The sequence below is a fragment of the Ambystoma mexicanum genome, chromosome 2p, assembly GCF_040938575.1.
Source record: "Ambystoma mexicanum isolate Mex_15411 chromosome 2p, UKY_AmexF1_1, whole genome shotgun sequence".
Lineage (NCBI taxonomy): Eukaryota > Metazoa > Chordata > Amphibia > Caudata > Ambystomatidae > Ambystoma > Ambystoma mexicanum.
In genome coordinates, this window is record NC_090923.1 from 1,289,513,255 (window position 1) to 1,289,533,523 (window position 20,269).

General features: G+C 46.0%; 1 protein-coding gene across 1 annotated transcript in view; it reads left to right on the top strand.

Moving 5' to 3' along the window:
* The window catches only part of POLR3E (RNA polymerase III subunit E), a 1,464,556-nt gene that overhangs the window by 260,359 nt on the left and 1,183,928 nt on the right, over positions 1-20,269 (top strand). The window contains exon 6 of the mRNA XM_069645613.1: positions 3,035-3,117. Coding sequence (XP_069501714.1) covers positions 3,035-3,117 — 83 coding nt within the window. The remainder of the gene's footprint in view (positions 1-3,034; positions 3,118-20,269) is intronic.

Genomic DNA, 20,269 nt, shown 5'->3' on the forward strand with positions numbered 1-20,269 from the left:
CTTCCATTGGGTTCAAAGGCTCTGTCCTTAACTGGCTATCCTCTTACCTCTCTTCCCATTCTTTTACTGTTTCCTGGGGCGGCCGGTCCTTTCCAACACAACCTCTAGAATAAGGTGTTCCCCAAGGTTCAGTGCGTGGACCTTTACTCCTCTCCCTTTACACCTCCCTCCTTGCCCCTGTTATCTCCTCGCTTGGCATCTCCCACCATTTCTATGCTGACGACACTCAACTCTTCCTCTCTTTCTCTTCCTTTTCAACTGACCTCCACCTAAAACTTTCTTCCTGCCTTATTGCCATAAAGAACTGGATGTCTTCCCGCTTTCTCTCCCTTAACACTGACAAGACTGACGTCTTATTCTTTCCCTCCAACTCTCTTCCCACTCCCTCTCCTCCTCCTTTCATTCTCTTCCCTCCCATTAATCTCCCCATCTCTCTCCATGCTTGTAACTTAGGCATTCACTTTGACTCCTCTCTTTCTCCCATCATATCTCTCTTCTCGTGCCTGTTGCTACCACCTCTTTAATATTCGCAAAGTCCGCCCCTCTCTCACCTTCCATGCTACCAAACTTTTAATCTCCTCCCTTTTCTCCCGCCTCTTCTACTGCTCTTCCTTATTCTTTGGACTACCCACTTCTCATCTCACCCCCCTCAAATCTATCTACCATTCTGCTGTCCATACCCTCCGTCTCCTTAACCCCCGCGACTCCATCTCTACTTCCCTCTCTTCCCTCGGCTGGCTTCCATTTCACTCCCAACTTTCACTTTCTCTGCCTTGTCTTCAAATCTCTCCATGGTCTTGCTCCCCCTAATCTCTCCTCCCTCTTTCTACTCTCCTTCCCGTTCCCTTCGTTCAGCTGACCATTTCCTTCTCACTGTACCCACGTCTCCTTTTGCCCCCTCCCATTTCCGCTCCTTCCAACTCCTAGCCCCCCTGCACTGGAACTCCCTACCTCTCGCAATCCGCTCGCCCCCTACCTTCTCCTCATTCCGCACCTCCCTTAAATCTCTCCTTCTCCTCCTTGAAACCCTTTCCCCTCCCTCCTTATCTTTCCCCTTGAATATCTTCCTCTCCTCCCCTACCTCCCCACTCTCACCTTTTCTCCTCCCCTCCTCCTTCTCCTCGTTACCCCTCTCCCTCACACAGCTTACTCCACCACTCGCCCTATTCCATTCAGTTAGTTGCTTTTCTTACTGTTTTGTTGACTGATTCATATTGTAATTTGCTTCTACCCTTATATTGTCATGTTTCATGTGTTAAGTTGTTCAATTGTGCAGCGCTTTGGTGTTAAGCGCTATATAAATAAATAAATACAAATACACAAATCAGAGTGAGGCGTTGATAAACTGTGTTCAAAGGCGTGTGGGAGAAAGGCTGGTGATGGCAAGGAGGCAGCTGGGCTAATCCTGCCGATCATGAGACCATCCCCTCTACCAGTGGGGATAAAGGGACAATCCATGTGACAATTTAACCTCGTATTCTGGGTCAGCATTCAATAAAAAAAAAATGCATCTGAATATAGTTGTATGAAAATAATTTGTAATGGTGCATAGAAATGGTGCCAGTTGGTATTCTGTTTTAGAAAATGTCTTTTCTGTTAATACCATGGCCATTTCTTTTATTTGTGAAACCACCTGCAAAACAGACTTCACCATGATGATCTGCTATACTATATCTTTGTGCTTAATAGGCAATTACCTTTTGGTGATTGGCCAAAAAAGGTGGCCCGACTTCTCCTTGTGACTGAGCTTTATATTTTGTGTTCCAGGTGTAATATAAAGCATGTACACTTGCATAACATGTTATTGCTTTCATAATTGCAGTTTGAAGGTGCATGGAAAGTGCTTAATGATTATAGGAACATAAATAGCAGTGTCTCTAAGTGTAGGAGCACATTTAGAATAGGTTGAAGGCTGATCTCGGTGTTCAAGAAATATGCTTGTCAAATATTGTACATAATTATACAGAGCAACTTTATTTTCTGGCTTTGGCATTGGTTGCTTGATGGTCGAATAAAAAACCTATGTCAGCAGATGGATCCACTAGAGCCCGTTTTGGTTTCTAAAACTGTTTCAGATCCAGTTGCAGATAAATGGGGTTTTGTATTTCTTCCAAATTGATTTGAAGGCTGTTCCAGGGGAGATTCTATTGTATCGATTGAATTTGCATTATTGGTTTGCCTGAATATATAATCCTGTGTCTCAAACTCCATGGCACAACTAATTTTTATGCAACATAACATGTAGCCGATTGGGATACCCTACCCTTAATCTGCGCCTGCTGACATGTTTCCCTGGAAGGTAGGGTGTACTGGAATAAACTCCAGATGACTATTTCTATATGACCCCACGTGCTCATCTATGATTTTTGTACATCTCCTGAATTGCTATCAAGAAAGATCCAGGAGTGATTTTACACTTGACTTTCCATTGTTGTTTCGGCTGCATGTTGCTGGTGCAATGTTTTATTTGTACATCTCCTGAATCGCTATGAAAAAGGTTTTGAGGTGATTCATATCCTTAAACGTATAATGCTTTGTCCCCTCTTCTTTCACTCACGACCTCTTTCTCCTACTCCTCATTGACTGCCACACAGTCTACTTTGTTTTGTTGTTGATCTGCATGTTTGCATTCAATCTGCATGTTTGCATTCATATGTGTGAACTTACTCCAAAACCCTGCAAGTGAAAAATATTCATTTTGGCATTTTCTCTAATAAGAATGTAAGTTAGTGCTGTGCATTCATTTAAGAATAATGTGGAACCTTAAGGTGGAGGGGCGTCAACTTTTTTTTATCATTTGAGATAGATGCAATGGTACCATCAGTTGGGTAAATAAGGGTACCTACCATTTGTGGCAGTATTTACCATGCTGTGCTAGAGCACAGCATGGTAAGTTCTGCCACAATTGTTTTTGTATTAAAGCCACATTACTCAAATTATCATGCTAAAAGCCAAGCTTCTATTTAGCTCTTTTCTAACTTACAAATGTATAATTTATTGTATTTTAAGGAGATGTATGAACATTTATTTGCAGGAAGCTTATGGATAAGCAGACCTTCTCTTCCATCCAGGCTGCAAGTAACACTGCCCGTTATGCTGCTGCGGTCTATAGAAAAGGTTAGTGTTTTTATTTTTAACATTCTATTTTCAACATTACTACATAATTCTGAATATTTAATGGATTTTTGATGTCTAAAACAGAAGGCCCTTCTGGAATACCTTATTAGCACATCGTACTGGGCGATGTTAATAACAAACGCTCAAATGGTGCTTTTAATGGTTAGCAGCACATTTAGTTTGTTTTTGGAAAGAATGTTGCACGCCCCTGAAAAATTCAATGTTGTGGTTTTAAATTCATTCTTTAAAAAAAGTAACTTTATTTAACAAAACAAAAAAGGCATGATTACACCGACACAGCAGGGTATAAACAAAGTGCGACATGACAATAAGGGTCACAGCCTGAGCCAACAGGCAGCTGTTCATCAATATCCGAGGGCCATCCCTGTAAAAGGTCAGCATTACAGCCATTATCTATGCCGCCTGTTGCTGGGCGATGTGCAAGGCCCCCTTTCGGGCCCAGATGTCCTTGGGTCTACAGGCCGTCGTCATGGTACTGATGAAGGCCTCTTCCCTCTTATTGGTATATACCAGATCTGGTAAACATTCCCCTTGTGTTAGTGCCAGTTTCGATTTCCAGTGACGGATATATTTTTTTTAGCAACAATGCATTCCAGATTGCAAAACCTTCTGCTAACTATCAGCACTTTTCCATTGTCTCCTAAGAAGTATTTCAAGAGGAGACATATTAGGGGGAACATCAACAACCTCCTCCAATGTATTAGCCACTGCCTTCCAGTATCGGTCAGTTGGGGGACATTGCCAGAACATAGAGTGCTGGCTGAAGTAGCCCCACAGTTCACACTCATTCGCTGCCGATGGGGAGTACTTGGCCATCTTGGCAGGAGTATAGTGCACCTGGTTTAGCATTTTAAACTGAATTAAGCAGTGTCCAGCATTCATCAACCCCTCCTTAGTAACGAGGCAACACTTTCTCGATTGTAAATCTGAGAATTCGCTACTAAAGTACTGTTCCCACGTTACATGCGCTCTATTTTTTAGTATTTTGGCTTCGACACCATCCGCCGACTGTCCCCACCGTCCATTATTGCAGTGATAGAAGTCTGTTTTGGGTTCTAACGGGAAGGAGGGCCACAACTGTCGGGTGGCTGCTCTGATATACTGTAGGATCTTTGTAAAGTTGCCCCCCATTTTATCCTTGAACACATCCAGGGAAAAAAAATCTGCACTCGGTATACAAATCCCCCAGCACCATCTGCGCTCACTACTCCATGATTTACACATTTCGGGATTGTATGTGGGGGGCGGCCAGGATAATTCCACAGAGGGATCATCCTGTTATAATTCATACTGATAGACAGCCTGCGGAAGATCCTAGCCCCCGCTTTCACTGTGGTGCGTACAGGTCGAAGGAGCGGGAATCAACATACTTCTCCCTAAACAGGACAGATCTAATGTCCGTAGGGGCCGCTCTGTATTTTTCCAGGGCTCAATGAGCCACTTTCGCCCTGTTAAAACCAGTACCCTGCAAAATGTGCCTGCGCCAACAGGAAGTAAAGCTGTCTGGCGCCGCCAGTCCCCTCCATTCATATGGTTCTGTAAATTGTTCCCAGCTGATCCCAGCAGCCCTGCTACTCCATAGGTAACCCACAGCAAGCAACCTTAGCTGCAAAAAAACTCCCTCCCCGACCAGATGGGCACATTACTAAAATACAGCATTTTGGGGAGTGAAATCATTTTCAACAGAGACGTGTCCATACAGTCAGATAGGGAGGCCAGCCCATTCCCCTACCTTAGTCCCAAGATATTGCAAGTAGATCGCATAGTTATCAGCATATAATAATTTCTGAGCTCTGGAGACTATGCTAAGGAACCTAAGTGCAAGGGAACACATCTGAAACACATCTTCAAATGGATTGTGTCCTTGCATGTATTCATCTTTTGATATCTCCATTTCTGATGTTTGTTAATCTGCTTAGAATCACATGCTGTGCATATGGTCCGACATCCATTGGTAACCGCAGAGTATTGCATCTTGTCTTTTGAGAATCGAAAGGGGATATCGACAGGCCTGTAACACTATCTCTACGTGACGTGTAGTGTACCCAAGATCCCTCACGCGTCGAGGTCCCTCAAATTGTTTTTTTCCGCCCAGCATACTGGTCGCCTTGATGTGGAGCTTGTCAAAGACTTTGCCTATTGTCCCATCGACCTTTGGTTGAATAATTATATAAAATAACCAAATCACCCGATCAGTCCCTTATTTTCAACGGTTGTTACAGACCTCCGCTGAAGACCTTTAAAAGCAACGGAGGGTGGTCCATTCGGCACTTCCGACCACTTGACCGGGCCTTCCGACCGGCCTATACAGTAGGGAGAGTGGGGTCGGGTGGACATTTCTATACAAACGGAGAATGCCTTCCCCTTTCCTTCCTCTTTCCCTTTTGGTCTACGTCACTCTACCCAACCTCAGCTACGGAGAGGACTCCATTTAGGTTTTGCCCTAATTGTAAGAGCAAATTCCCTTGGAAAGATAAGCACAGACGGTGTAACCGGTGCTTGCCCCTCGATCAAAAGGAAGAAGGATGCGTGGCTTGTAAGCTCCTCCGTCCTAAGACATTAAAGGAGCGTAGAATCAAGCGGTGGGCGTCCTACGATATGTTGAAGGCCGTATTTTCTCCCGCTGCCACCGAATGTGACGACTTTGAGAGTGACGATCATAACTCCGAACCGGAGGTGGTTGACCTTTCGACGGAACGCTCACGTTCCACATCTGTGCCCGGCCCCACTAGGCACAGCTTAGGCACTGCTATGGGGAAGTTACACCCCGGCGACAAAGACAAACATGTACACAGCACAACCCCAAGTCCATCTTCGGCCAAGTCGAAGAAGACTTCAGCGCCAACGGGTACACCGGAAGCTCCGGCAGCCCTCCCCGCAGCTGCATATGTGCCTAGCGACCGGGCCATCGAAAACAAAGGGCGCTACCCCTAATATACCACCTTCCGTTGAGACGCATCGCAAGAAGGCGTCCGTCGACGATTGAGTTCCGGTTCTGCCGAAGAAGGCGGTCACAGAAGACCAGGGCCAGGCATCGCCGAAGAAGGCAGCCGCCGAGTACAAGGCCCCGGCACCGCCGAAGAGGACCCCCTCGCAATCGCAGGCCGAAGCTACGAGCCTCCCGACTGCAGAGGACGTCGCCGAAAGCTTAGCTTGGATTGTTGCAGCGATTCTCAGAAGTGGCAGCCCGGGGATGCAGGCCTACAGAAAGGGCCAAGGATCCGCTGAGGTCCAGGGATGGCCTAAGGGGGGTACCGGAACCGACCCATGCTTCGAAAAAGAAGCATGAAGGAGGAGTTCTCCGAGGGTGAAGAAGGGTTGTTCTCAATGATGAGATGAAAATCTCAACGCTTTTTGACGGATGAACACGTTCATGACCCTTTTCCACCTCCTAGACCATTCTAGGTCCTCGGTTTGGATTAGAGAAAAATTTGAGAACTGCATGGAAAGGCTGGACAGGTTGTTTTTACTGTTAACAACCCACAGCAAGGAGGCCAAGGGATGAGAGCCCTGTGGACCCCAAAGCAAAATTTCCAAGACTTTTTGAACCCTCTTTAGAAGAGGATATATGCAACTATGACCTAACTGAGGATGACATTCCTACTGACACTCAGGATGAGGAATTCATCAACCCTGAGGACATGCATGATCCCATAGAAGGCTGGGAGGAGAACCCAGATGTGGGTGACCCTCAACCATGGCAGTCCCTGGATCATCAACATCCTAATGCCCTGTTTCTGGACTCTCCTCAGTCAACCCCACACTAGGCAACAACCCTCGCCAGTGGATGATCAATTGACTTTTAACGTAATGTTGCGTAAAGCAGCTGATCACTTTAAAATTGCAACAGATGAAGCGGTCCCGAAGCTGACTTTATGGAGGACATCCTTAAGGAGAAGCCACCGGCCAGCCAGGCTATTCCTCTCCTCAATTCAATTAAGAAACGTCTGGCGCCCTCCTTATCAACACCTGCTCTCACAAGAGGTGTGAACCCACGAATAGAAAAACTCTTTCATCGTCCTCCATCGGATGCTCTGTATATCGGGTCATTCCACCCCAGACTCCCTGGTGGTGACTACTACACGAAAGAGGGCAGGGGTCCCTTTGTCAACCAGCGAGGCATCCCCTGAAAAGGAAGGTATATGACTTTACGCCCTTGGGAAAAGGATCACAGTCGCAGCAGCATTCTCAATGCGCATTGCCAACAACACCTTGTTGGCCAGCTATGCCGATGCCCAGTGGGCCTTACTGTCATGATCTCTGCTTCCAAAAGGTCAGGGTTTCCCAACTCCCTTGGAAGCAGATCCATAACCCAGGTTCCGAGTGCCAACCAGTCCCAATTGGGACCTTTTGGACCCAGTCCTGGCGCCAGTGGCACCAGGCTCATAAATATGCCCAGTCCCAGCGCTGGAAGCGCCGGGCTCATAATGCTTGGGTGGACTTACCTGCAGCAGACCATGCTGCTTACTTGCCTGCCAGTTGAGCCACTGATCCTCTTCTGTTTGGAACTACTTTTCCTGTTGGGTGGGGCAGGAGCCACTCCCTAGATTCAGAACACTGGAACTCTTCTGGAAAGCAGGAACTCTTTTCTTACCTAGGCGTGGCTGTGGAAGGAGACACCTAAGCACTACAGGAGGCTATTTAAACCACACCCGATGGATGAATCTTGCTTTGCGTTATTCTGCATCCTCTGCAGCAGAACGCTCATCGTGTCTTCTGCATCTGATCCTGGGCCTAAGGAAAAAGGCTTACCATCCTGAATCCAGTCTTCAGCAACACCTATAAAGACAAGAAAGAACAGGGTAGCATTACGGTCTTCAGTGACAGCTCTTCACTTACCTGGTCCATCGGCTGTCGCCAACGCCTCGCGCTGCATTCCGGCATCTGAAAGACAAAGGCTTACCTACTCTTCGTGCACCCCGGAGGTCTTCACACTGCATTCCGGCATCTGAAAGACAAAAGCTTACCAACTCTTTGCACGCTCCGGAGGCCTTCGGCGCTGCATCCCGCATCTGAAAGACAAAACAAGGTGCGTTTAAAGACATTGGGGAACTTTAATACTCACGTGCCATTACTCCTTTCCACATCTAACCCAGTGGGTATTCTGGCACCTGGCAGCCGCTCCGAACTTGTACCTGCAAAATAAAAAGACAGTTAGAGCGCATCGTGAAGCAGGCAACAAGCGCTTACTTACGTGCTTCCAGGCGCTTCTATTCATCACACAGGCTCCATCTTCAACTCACTTCAGCCCGTCATCCGTCATCCGCCATCGCCGGAACCCTGCAAAACAAGAAACATCATTACTAAAGACTTTAAAGACATTAGAATTACTCAAAACTTACCGTTCGTGCAGTAAACGACGGACAGCAGTCCTCTGAAGTCAAGAGGCCTGCTCCCCTTATCCAGTGAAGAAACTGGTTACAGCACCCTGCCCCGAGGCAGATGGAGAGCACGGCGTTCACTTACCTAAGGTGAGAGCGTTAACCTTTGGGGTTCTACAGGAGAAGAGAAAGGGAAGAAGAGAGAGACTTTCAATAACCCAGTTCCTTAATCCCATATTTTCTATCTGCAGACATCTCACCCTTCGAGTCAGGCATAGAGTGCACAGAGGTCCAGCCCAAAGAGCCAGCCTTGTGTTACACATCACCTTTGAAGATACGGGATACGCCCAGTCAAGACCGGCGCCTCTCCGGGAATCAGGTGAGCGTTACACTTACTACAAGAAGGCATACAGGAGGTTCCCGAACCCATACGTACTCGTCTCCTCACCAATGCCAAAAAGGGGAGACAGGTGAACAAAAGCATTGCGAAGAATACTTTGGATTCTGCAGAAACGGCTGGTCGATCCCTGGCTCAGGGCACACTCCTGAAGAGACATGCGTGGCTACGGAACTCTGGCTTCAAGCCAGAAACGCAAGCGTCACTGATAAACCCGTGGAAGAATCCAACCTGTTTGGGGAATGCGGTCGGTGAGGCCCTCAAGACCGCAAAAAAGGAGCATGACACCCTTAAAACACTGGTCCAGATTACACAACAACCCTCTACAAGATGAGGATGTGGGTCCAAATGGCTTTTTCGTGGCCAACGCTTCCCTCAACAACAATATTCCTCGGGGAACAATTGGAATTTTACACAGGGAAATAGCAGATACACCACCCCATATCTCCAAAGGGGTCCGTGTTGTGGCAAAGGAAGAGGCCGGAACTCTACCCCCAGTGGCTCCTGAGCCTCGGGTTCGAAATGACCGGAAGATTCGGGTCCCCTCCCATGCCTCCTCGGTCGGGGGCTGGCTAACGTAATTCCTTCAGGCATGGGAGGGCATAACTAAATACCAGTGGGTGCCAAAGACCGTGGCCCACAGGTACTGTATAGAGGACTGGTCCCTAACATTCAGACCTTCACGAGCAAGACTGACTGACACCAGACCATCGTCGCATTCTTCTGCAGGAAGTCAAGATACTACAGGAGAAAGGAGCCATAGAAATCGCACCTCTGGCACAGGTAAAAGAAGGTATTTATTCAGTGTACTTCCTTGTACCCAAAAATGATCTAACCATGCGCCCTGTTTTAGATCTGCGCCCAGCGAACACATTTGTAAAGCCACAAAAGTTCTGCATGGTCACACTACAGGAAGTAATTCCACTGCTATCACAGGGGGATTACATGGCAACACTGGACATGAAAGATGCATACTTTCATATTTCAATGTTGCCAGCGCACAGAAAATACCTCAGATTTATGATACAAGAAAAGCATTATCAGTTCAAAGTACTACCCTTTGGCATATCATCTTCAACAAAGGGTATTTACAAAAGTACTAGCGGTGGCAGCACCACATCTGTGCAGGCAATCCATCCTGGTATATCCTTACCTTGGCGACTGGCTCATAACAGGGGACTCTTACGAAACATGTCTGTCAAATACCCAAAAGACGATAGATCTTTTATTCAGTCTGGGATTCTCTATCAACGAGAAGAAATCCAGCCTAGACCCCAGTCAGGTCAAAATTCCTAGGGGCTCTCATTCGAACAAAGGACGGCCTTGTCTTCCCCTCCAACGAAAGGGTCCAAAACATGTTGTTTCAGATCCCTCAATATGTAGCCAGTCGAGAGGTGACTGTATGCAAGGCTATGCGACTGCTAGGAATGATGGCGTCCTGTATCTACTTGGTTCATCACGCGCGCCTGCACATGCACCCGATGCAAGAGTGGATCAACAGCCAGTGGTGTCAGGCCAGCGGACAGTGGGACGATCTAGTGGTTGTCTCGCCGGCCCTCGTTCTCTCGCTGCAGTGGTGGTCGAGGGACAACCTCTTTAAAGGGAAATCCTTTACCACCCCCGCAGTGGAAGCCACTCTAACAGACTCATCTCTTACAGGGTGGGGAGCTCACCTGCTTCATCAAACCGCGCACAGAGTTTGGTCGTCGGACATAGCATCCAACCATATAAACCTGTTGGAACTGTTGGCAGTGTTCAAAGCACTGAAAGCTTTCCATACACAACTGCAAGGGAAGACAATCCTCAGACAGCACCACAGCCATGTACTATCTGAACAAACCAGGGGGCACTCATTCTCCAGGGCTTTCCAAACTGTCCCAGAACATTTAGAAGTGGGCTCTCAAATGCAACATCTTCCTGTTATCACAACATGTTCCAGGTGAACTCTGTCTTCTGGCAGACTTACTCAGCAGAGTCTTTCCATTGCCCAGGGAGTACGAATGGCGATTACACGGAGACATCGTCTCCAACATTTTCGCAGAATGGGGCTTCCCAGAGAGAGATTTGTTCGCAACTCTGGAGAACACTCAATGCCAAGATTATGCCTCCAGGTACCCCCAGAACCGTTCCAAGCGGAACAGACTCTGGATAACATGGTCAGGGAAATTTGTCTACACCCCCCCCCCCCCACCTCTGACTCCCCTTCTCAACAAGAGATTGTGCACAAGATGCACCAGGAACCAGTCACGATGATACTGGTGGCCCCCATGTGGGCCCGCCAACCCTGGTTCGCTCATCTGATGGAGATGTCCCCATCTCCTCCAGTCAAACTGCCTTGCCCCTACAACATGTCGCAAGACAGAGGGGAGACACTTCACTGATGCCCACAGACATTGAACTTAGCGGCCTGGCTCTTGAGGTCATAGAGTTTGGACACCTGCAACTCCCTCAGAGATATATGGACATTTTCAGGGAAGCAAGAAAACTGAACACCAGATACTGCTCTTCCAGTAAATGGAAACGGTTTGTCATCTGGTGCAACTCAAAGAGCATTAACCCGATTAACTGCTCTCCCACACACATTGTTTTACACCTAACTCATTTACTTGACTAAGGCCTGCTCTTTAACTCCATTAAGGTGCACCTAGCTGCACTTTCAGCCTACACTATATCACAACAGAAAGTGGCATGGTGGAAGATACCAGTTATTAAAACTGTCATGGAGGGAGTCAAGAAAATTCCCCCTCCCATTTCTAATCCGGCTTCCGGATGGGACCTAAACGTGGTGTTTACTAGGATTATGGGGGCTCCTTATGAGCTCATGCACAAGGCAAGTCTTGAAGACCTCACCTACTTTTTATTTTTTATTTAAAAGTTGTTTTAGTTTGATAACAAACTTTTTTACAACAGTTACAAAAAAAAAATCTTCATCGTTCATAAATCATTTTGTGTAACATAATAATTAATTACATTCAAAATCCAATTTACAACAATTAAAATATGCTTAAAAACCTTATACAGTTTTTCATTCTATCAATTTTGAAGCCTGGTTGTTTGATGTGGAGTGTGATTCTTTCTTCTCCAATTCAACAACCATTTTCTCAAGAAATCTGCACAATAAAACAATCATTTTAAATGAGTAACCCCACATAAATTTGCTCCAACACCATTCTCTGGATTCTAGAGTCATGCCCAGCACATTAGGACCAATAAGAGCATATTCAAGGCTTCAAATTTGCTACAATACATGGTTAGATGTTTTAGATTGTCTATACAGCAATTACCATCACAAAATCTACACCACGGAATAGGATTCATTACTGCTTGCTTGTTCCAAGTAATTAGTTTTTTCAAAGGTGTTCAGTTGATTGAGCTTAAATCTCAAATATAGATCACGATATGGGCTCGAGGGAAATTTAAGCAGGTATGCTCTACGAGGAATTCTTTTAGAAGCACATTTTCCTGCTTGAAGGTTTTTTTGAATGCATCTCGTTTACAGTAATTAACCAGTCATGTTCATATAATCGTTTCTTTACGTGACCAGCACAAGATTCAAGTTCTATAGGTTTGAGGCCACATTCGTTGAGTTTGTCGATCATAAGATTGGAAAAGGTGACCATCGAAGCCGACATTTGATTCTTAATCATTAAGAATTCCTTGTATAGCGATTGCACAGGTGGAAATAACATCTTTCCATAATTTGTCAATTGTCGCCAGTGAAACCTAGCTGACAAAGTTGATATACCCAGCTCCTGGCGTAAAATGCAATTTGGTAAGGAGTTTGGTAGTCTCAATGTAGATTTCCATAGGTATCCTTGGATTTGGTCTAAAATTGCATAAATATTGCGCAAACATAGGTCAAGCCTGTATAGTAAGATGGCTTCCACTTTCAGCAAGTAAAATTGAAAGTGGTTTCATCGAAAATTTGCAATATTTCATAAATATCCGCATCTGAGTCACCAAGACAGATTTTTTCGCATTTAAGTTTAGTAACCAGTTTTTTCTTGAACATGAATCTATATCATATCCCAAATATCTCATGTTTAGGATTATGGGCATAGGGATGGAGTTTATAGACCATTTCATTGTGGAGGTGTTCTTTTTCATATTTTTCAAGATAAATCTGCTGGATTTCTAAACATTGCATGTTAAGTTGTGTTTAAACAGGTATTCTGAGAATATTACAAGCTTATTTTGAAGCCCATATGGTGTACGATCAAATATTAGGACATTGTTCGCAAATGCGATCCATTGAATGCGGAGGTGTCCCAACCTTCCATGGTACGAGATCTCGTTTTTCCATATTTGTTCAATGTCTGCGAGGTAGAGGTTAAACAGGGTAGCCGCCAAGTTGCAGCCCTGTTTAACCCCCACCTCAGTTGGAATAGGAGTAGTTGTTGATCCCGTACTGTTAAGACGGACCAAATATGAAGTGCCTTGATGCAGTTTGGCCAGCATTGCAATTAAGGTCTGTGGGATCCCTTTTGCATCAAGTTTTTCCCACAGTAAATTCCTAATTACGCGATCGAATGCTGCAGATAAATCGACAGATGCCATATAAAGAGCACCCGAATTTGGAGTTTTTGAATGCGCTATTAAATGTGCTAAAACAGTTGCATTCAACGCAGTTACCATTCGAGCACGGAAGCCAATCTGGAAGGGTGATAAGATAGCAAGCTGCTTTATAGACTGTTTTAAACACTGAAGTAGAAGAATAGCAAACGTCTTTGCGCTTGCATCAATTAGTGCAATGGGCCAAAAATTGGTAGGATTGGTCCTAAGACCTTTCTTGTGTATGGGCACAATGACAGACTGCAGCCATGAGCACGGGACACAAGATGCCCTAATAACTTAGTCAAATTTTGTTTTAAGCACCGGTGCCCAAAGTTGCATATTTTCCTTAAGCACACATGGCGGAATACAGTCCGGTCCAGGGGCTCTTCAGTTGTTTAACTTACCTAAGGCCCATACAATATCATCTATTGACCAACCCTTAAAATGCTCTGAGTGGTCCTTGAGTTTAGATGGTAAATCCCGAAATTGATCGGGTAAAGCAATTTTATTCTTGTAAAATAGCATCCATGTTTCTGCGCTAATATTAGAGGAAAGTCGTTAATTCTTGATTGTTCATTTCCCCTGATCATAGCCCAGATAGATCGCCTGTCGTTGGTGCACAGTGATGCTATCATTTTTTGATTTGTTGACTGATGAAGATACATTCTATAGTTTTTTATGTTATTATAATACTTGTTCATGATTTTCCTTTTTATAGTTAGATATTCATCATATGCCCAATCTCCAAATTTTTGTTTTTTTAGTGTATTGATTCTCTCAGCCAATAAAATGACGACTGCTTCTTTGATGGCTATTACCTCCTTTAGGAGGGTAAGTGAACTACAAGCGCTCTCGATCGCTTTGTAACAGTTCACAAAGATAAGGTGGTTCTGCGCACTCACCCTAGGTTTGCACCTAAATTAATTTCCAAGTTCCATTTGAACCAGTCAATAGAACCACCAACGTTCTTTCCGAATCCTTCAAGTCTTGGAGAAAGAACCCTGCACACACTGGATGTACGCAGATCTGTCATGTTCTACATGGAAAGAACGCGACCACTTAGAAAGACTAATCAGTTTTTCGTTTCGGTGGTGGCAAGAAGAGACGGAGATGCAGTCTCCAAATCCACCATCTCTAGGTGGATTGTTAAATGCATCACACTCTGCTACAATCTTGCTAAGAGAGACCTGTCCTTCAAGCCTAGAGCACATTTCACTCGAGGCACTGGGATGTCCATAGAATTAATTGCAAATGTTCCCCTTGAATCCATTTGCAAAGCGGCAACCTGGAGTTCTCTACAAACTTTTTTATAAAACACTATTGCCTAGACACTCATTCTAAGTCTGATTCTCAGGTGGGACAGGTACGAAGACATCTTTTCACTACTGTTCCTTCTCACAACCCACCTCCAAATCCGGGTACTGCGCGCTAGTCTATGCACAGCATGTGATTCTAAGCAGATTAACAAACTTTAGAAGACATGCATTACTTACCCTAAAAGCATTTCTGATGGTTGTATCTGCTAAGATTCACATGCGCCCACCTTTCCTCCCCGTTTGGATGGAAGGAACATTGACGTCTTACCACGTTCTCTCTTTTCTGTAATCACTCACGATAGTCACAAGGCTCCCTCTCGCCAGAAAAAATACAATCCGATGGACCTTGACGTGTGAGGGATCTTGGGTACACTACACGTCACGTAGGGATAGTGTTACAGGCATGCCCATGTTGACGTCCCCTTTCGATTCTCGAAAGTTAAGATGCAATACTCTGCGATTACCGCTGGATGTCGGACCATATGCACAGCATGTGAATCCAAGCAGATACAACCATCAGAAATGCTTTTACCATAAGTAATGCATGTCATCCAGCTTAAGCTGCTTTGGAAAATGTTTTCCAGAAGGAGGCGCTGCGCGTCAATGCCTGTCGACTCGATGTCCCTCGAGGGTCTCAGCGTCAACATCGATGGTATACAGCACGCGCAACGACTGGTGGCTTCAGTTCTGTTTTTCCACGAGAGCCATCACTTCGGAATATCAGCATGCTTTGGTTCCTTGTCAAGAAACCTTTCGTATTTAGTGAAAAAGATGACGACGTTGTCGGCACCATAGACAACGAGATCCGAATTAAAAAATGTATGAGTGCAGGGCAAAATTGTCTCTTACAGACCCCCATCGGTTGTCTGTGGTGCTTAGGATCCACTCATTTAACATCGGAGTGTGGGTCCTGCCGACCAATGACAACGAAAGCCCTGAAAGAGCATAGAGGGAAGTTAGCTGCAGGTAGGTCTCATAAATCTCCTTCAAGATCCCTGTCGAAAAAGTGATCCTAAGTCGAGGGATTACTCTCCTTGTCGTAAGAAAGCTAAAAGGTCCCGAGCATGCAGTGGCTCACACCACTCCTCATTCTCAAGGCAGGCTCAAAAAAGGCGCCAGAGATCTGTCTTCAGAGTTCCTCCCCAGAATTGTCTGTGCCTGACCAAATCGGCCTCACTGGCTGAGTGGTAGAGGTTCAGACTAAAAATGCTTAAAGTATTCAAGAATGAGGCCTCGACCCCCTCGACGAAAGATGACAGCCATGCCCATGTCAACAAACACGACAAAAGGCGAAGTACAAAACCTGTGAGCCCTCGGGACCCCTCTAAGGTTCCCTCTAGTAAAGACTCCTTTTGAAGACAAAATCATCTGTGCCGAAAAACTCCCAAGTCGATGCCTAAAATAGTCTTGTCGCCACAGCTGTCTAAGCCCTCTACATCGACTGATTCAATGCCATTCGCTAAACCCTCAAAGGGTGTCAAGAAAACTTTCACCCCACTGCCTAAGACTTTTTAAAGTCTCTTTCCTCAATTTATGAGGATGATGAGCCATCTTTGGATGAATCACGTCCCTTTGGGTTGCAGTATGAGACACGCAATGGTCCAGAGGTCTTAACTTCAGAGGACTCAATAATAAAAGACCTTCAGGAAACCGTGCAATCTGCAAGTGGGTTGGACACTTCCCCCAGAAAGTTTGGCCGACCAGAACCCTCACACCATGCCGATGGATCTTACAGACATCTAATGTCTAGACTCATAGTATATCTAGGATGGAAAAGGCCTGTACCACTTTTTGAACAGGACGGACCTGACTGATATTTTAGATAAGGCACCTCAGGAGTACCCCTTTCTTCCTTTCCATCTAGCTCTACAAAGGAAAGTTGATGCAAATTGGGAGACGCTGGAATTAATTCCAGCAGTGAGAAAAAAACTGACAAGCATGTAAAGAGTGTCGAGCAGTGACCCTTACTATCTGACAAAGCAACCAACCCCCGAAGGTTTGGTAGTTCAGGCTGACACTTCTACATCCAAACAAAATGCATACCCAACTACCCCCAATCCCCTGGACAGAGATGACAAGCGTTATGACGCTTTGGCCACAAAGTTTTCTCTGCAGTGAGTATGGCCCTTAAATTAGCAAATGCCACTGGCCAACTTCACTTTCACCTTATGGGATTGCATAGCAATGGCGGCTGAACATATCACCAAAGGGGAAGAACAAGGATGGCTTCTTAAACATTGTGAACAATGGGAAAGATGCAATGTGCAAATCCCTCCAGTCTGGTCTCGACTCTGCTGACAGTATCATCAGGGCTATGGCGGCTAACACTGATGCACAGATGTGCCTGGTTGAGAGTCTGGATTTGCTACAGATGTGCAGTCTAGACTTCTTAACATACCCTTTGACGGCACACATTTATTTGGCAGCAAGGCTGACTGGAGCCAGGAGAAGCTGCAGACTTCCAAAGCAGCAGCCACATCCCTTGGCGCTGCAATCGGACAGCCACAACCATCTCGCCCCACTGGTACAGCTTAGAGGGCCAGGTACTTTCGCTATTACTCCTCATTTGGAAAAGGGAGAGGACTGTTGAATCAGATCGCAGAAGATTCCCCCCGCGATGGACGGGGAAGAGGTGCTAAGACTGCCCAGTCAACGGCTGCTTTGCCCCCAGCCGCTGCATCAGCCGCCGCAAAACATCTCTGCGGCCTTGCTCCACAAAAACCTGGTGGAAGGCAGACTCTCACAGAATCTGAAAGAATGGTGGGGTATTTCTTCAAATGCATGGGCATTGGAAACAGTTGCCCTGGGTTACTGCCTTCCCTTTCAAAAAAGGCCTCTGGGTCATCCACCTGGGAACAGCTCTTTCAAAGTTACAGATCTGCTCCTTATGCAGGAAATGTTGACACTGCTGGAGAAAGGTGATCTAGAACCGGTACCTGTAGCGGAGAGGAACAAGGGTTGATACACTCCTTTCTAATTCACAAGAAGGACAGAGGATTGAGACCCATCTTGGACTTAAGAAACAAGTTCCTCAGGAAGGACAAGTTCAAGATGGTGACCCTTTCTCAGATCCTTCAGACTCTTCAGCTTCAGGACTGGCTGGTTTCATTGGACCTTCAGGATGCTTACTTTCATATGCCAATCCATCTCAAGCATAGAAAGTACCTGAGGTTTGCGGTTAGCGTTTCACTATCCGTTTTGAGTTCTGCCATTTGGGCTGGTCTCCGCCCGAGGGTTTTCACCAAGCTGATGGCGGTAGTGGCAGTGAGTCTCAGGAGAGGGGGATTCACGTCTACCCTTACCTAGACGATTGGCTAATCAGGTCAAGTTCACCCAAAGGAGCCCAGGAACATCTGGCCATGACCTGCCACTTCTTACACTGACTGGGCTTCTCCCTCAATTACAAGAAGTCACAAATGATTCCAAGCCAAAGACTCCAATTCATTGGAGCAGGCCTAGATACTTCCTCAGGGAAAGCCTTGCCTCCCGAGGGGAGAGCTCACCACATTCTGCAGATGGTAACAAAGTTTCAAAATTCCCAACATCTGCCAGCATTCAATTTCCTAAGGTTGCTAGGCCTCATGGCATTCTGCATCATTTTTCTGGTGCCAGAGGCCAGATTGAGGATGGGATCCCTTCAATGGGCCCTCAGGACTCAATGGTCCCAATTTTCGGGGGAGATGTCGGATCTTCTGCGAGACCCGGCCAAAGTGGCTCAAGATCTTCTATGGTGGGCTTGCAAGGAAAATATCATCGAGGGAGAACCTTTTTGGCAACCATGGCTGGATAGAACAGTAGTGATGGACGCCTCACTCAAGGGGTGGGGAGCCCACACCAACGATCTGACAATCAGCGGTCATTTGTCTCCATCGGAGTCCAAACTACACATCAACCTTTTGGAGCTGAGGGCAATCAGACTAGCCCTGAAGGCCTTTCTGCCCTCTGTACAGGGAAGGAATGTCCTGATAATGACAGACAACACAGTGGCCATGTACTACCTCAACAAGAGAGGGAGGCGTAGGATCACTACCACTGTGCAGAGGCAATGCAGCTCTGGTTCTAGGCAATGCAAGAAGGAATCTCTCTATCGGCAGTTCACATACCCGGAGAGCAGAACACGGCGGCGGATGCACTGAGCAGGCAGAGCACAGTCTCTCACGATTGGGAACTAGCTCAGGAAGTCCTTCGAGATCTTTGCCCTTTGGGGAACCCCTCAAGTGGATCTGTTCACGACCAGTGTCAACAGGAATTGCACACTGTTCTGCTCAAGAGAATTTCCCCCAAGAGGAGCTCTAGGGGACGCGTTTGTGGTCGACTGGGTATTTCCGCTCCTATACACATTTCCTCCAGTCCCCGTTATTCCTCATGTAATCAGAGGTTGAGAAAGTTCAGGAAAAACATGATCCCAATTGCCCCAGATTGGGCCAGGAGGACGTGGTACCCGGACCGTTTGGACATGTCCATCTGCCCTCCAATACATCTTCCACAAAGAGAGGATCTTCTCTCTCAAGAGGAAGGTTGGGTTCTAAATCCAGAGGTCAAGAAACTCAGCCTTCACGCATGGTTGCTGAGAGGCTGAGATATAAGGATTGTGACCTCCCGGATGACGTAATGGAGATCTTGCTTTCGGCTGGGCGGCCAGCAACAAAATCCTTGTATCGGTGGTGTTGGAACAAATTCAGTAAGAGGTGTCCTATTTTAAAATGCCCTTGGTCATTCAATTCTTGAAAGGGCTGACAAATGTGTACCCTCTGACACCTTTTCAGGTGCCCATCTGGGATTTGAATTTAGTCTTAAAATTTCTTGTGCCCCTTTCGAACCTTTACATTCTTGCCCGTTAAGACTTCTCACTCTAAAAACAATTTTGTTAGTGGCAATAACGTCAGCCCGCAGGTTGAGTGAGTTGCAGGTGCTCTCTTGTAAGCCTCCTCACACCATTTTCCATAGGGACAAAGTTATTCTAAAAGTCCAACCTTCCTTCTTGCCTAAGATAGTCTCTGATTTCCATCTGTCAAAGAAAATCACCTTACCTTCTTTTTACCCTCCTCCACACGCTAGTAAGGAAGAGGAAAGATTGCACAGACTGGACCCAAAAAGGGCTCTCAGTTTCTAGATTTATAGACTGGCAAATTGCAATGTGACCAACTATTTGTTGGGTATACTGGACACAAATTGGGCTTTGGAGTGTCTAAGCAAACTCTTGGCAAAAGCTGTCCTTCATTCAGACCATGATTGAAATTTCTGGTACGCCCTCCTCCAAATTCTTACTGCTTTGGGAGCCTATCTAAGATGAGGAATACATGGGAGGACACAATCCATTCGAAGAGCAAGTTACTTACCAACTGTAACATTCTTTCGACTGGATGTTCCTCCCACATATTCCTCATCAACCCTCCCAACCTATCCCTGTGTACAGTTTACGCCAGCTGCACTCAAACTTTAAGAGCCTGAGGACTTTAAAGCCTGATCAACTGATGCGACCGTAAACACCGTAAAAACAGAACTGAAGTAACAGGCGTGGCTTGAGCCCTTTATACAGTGGA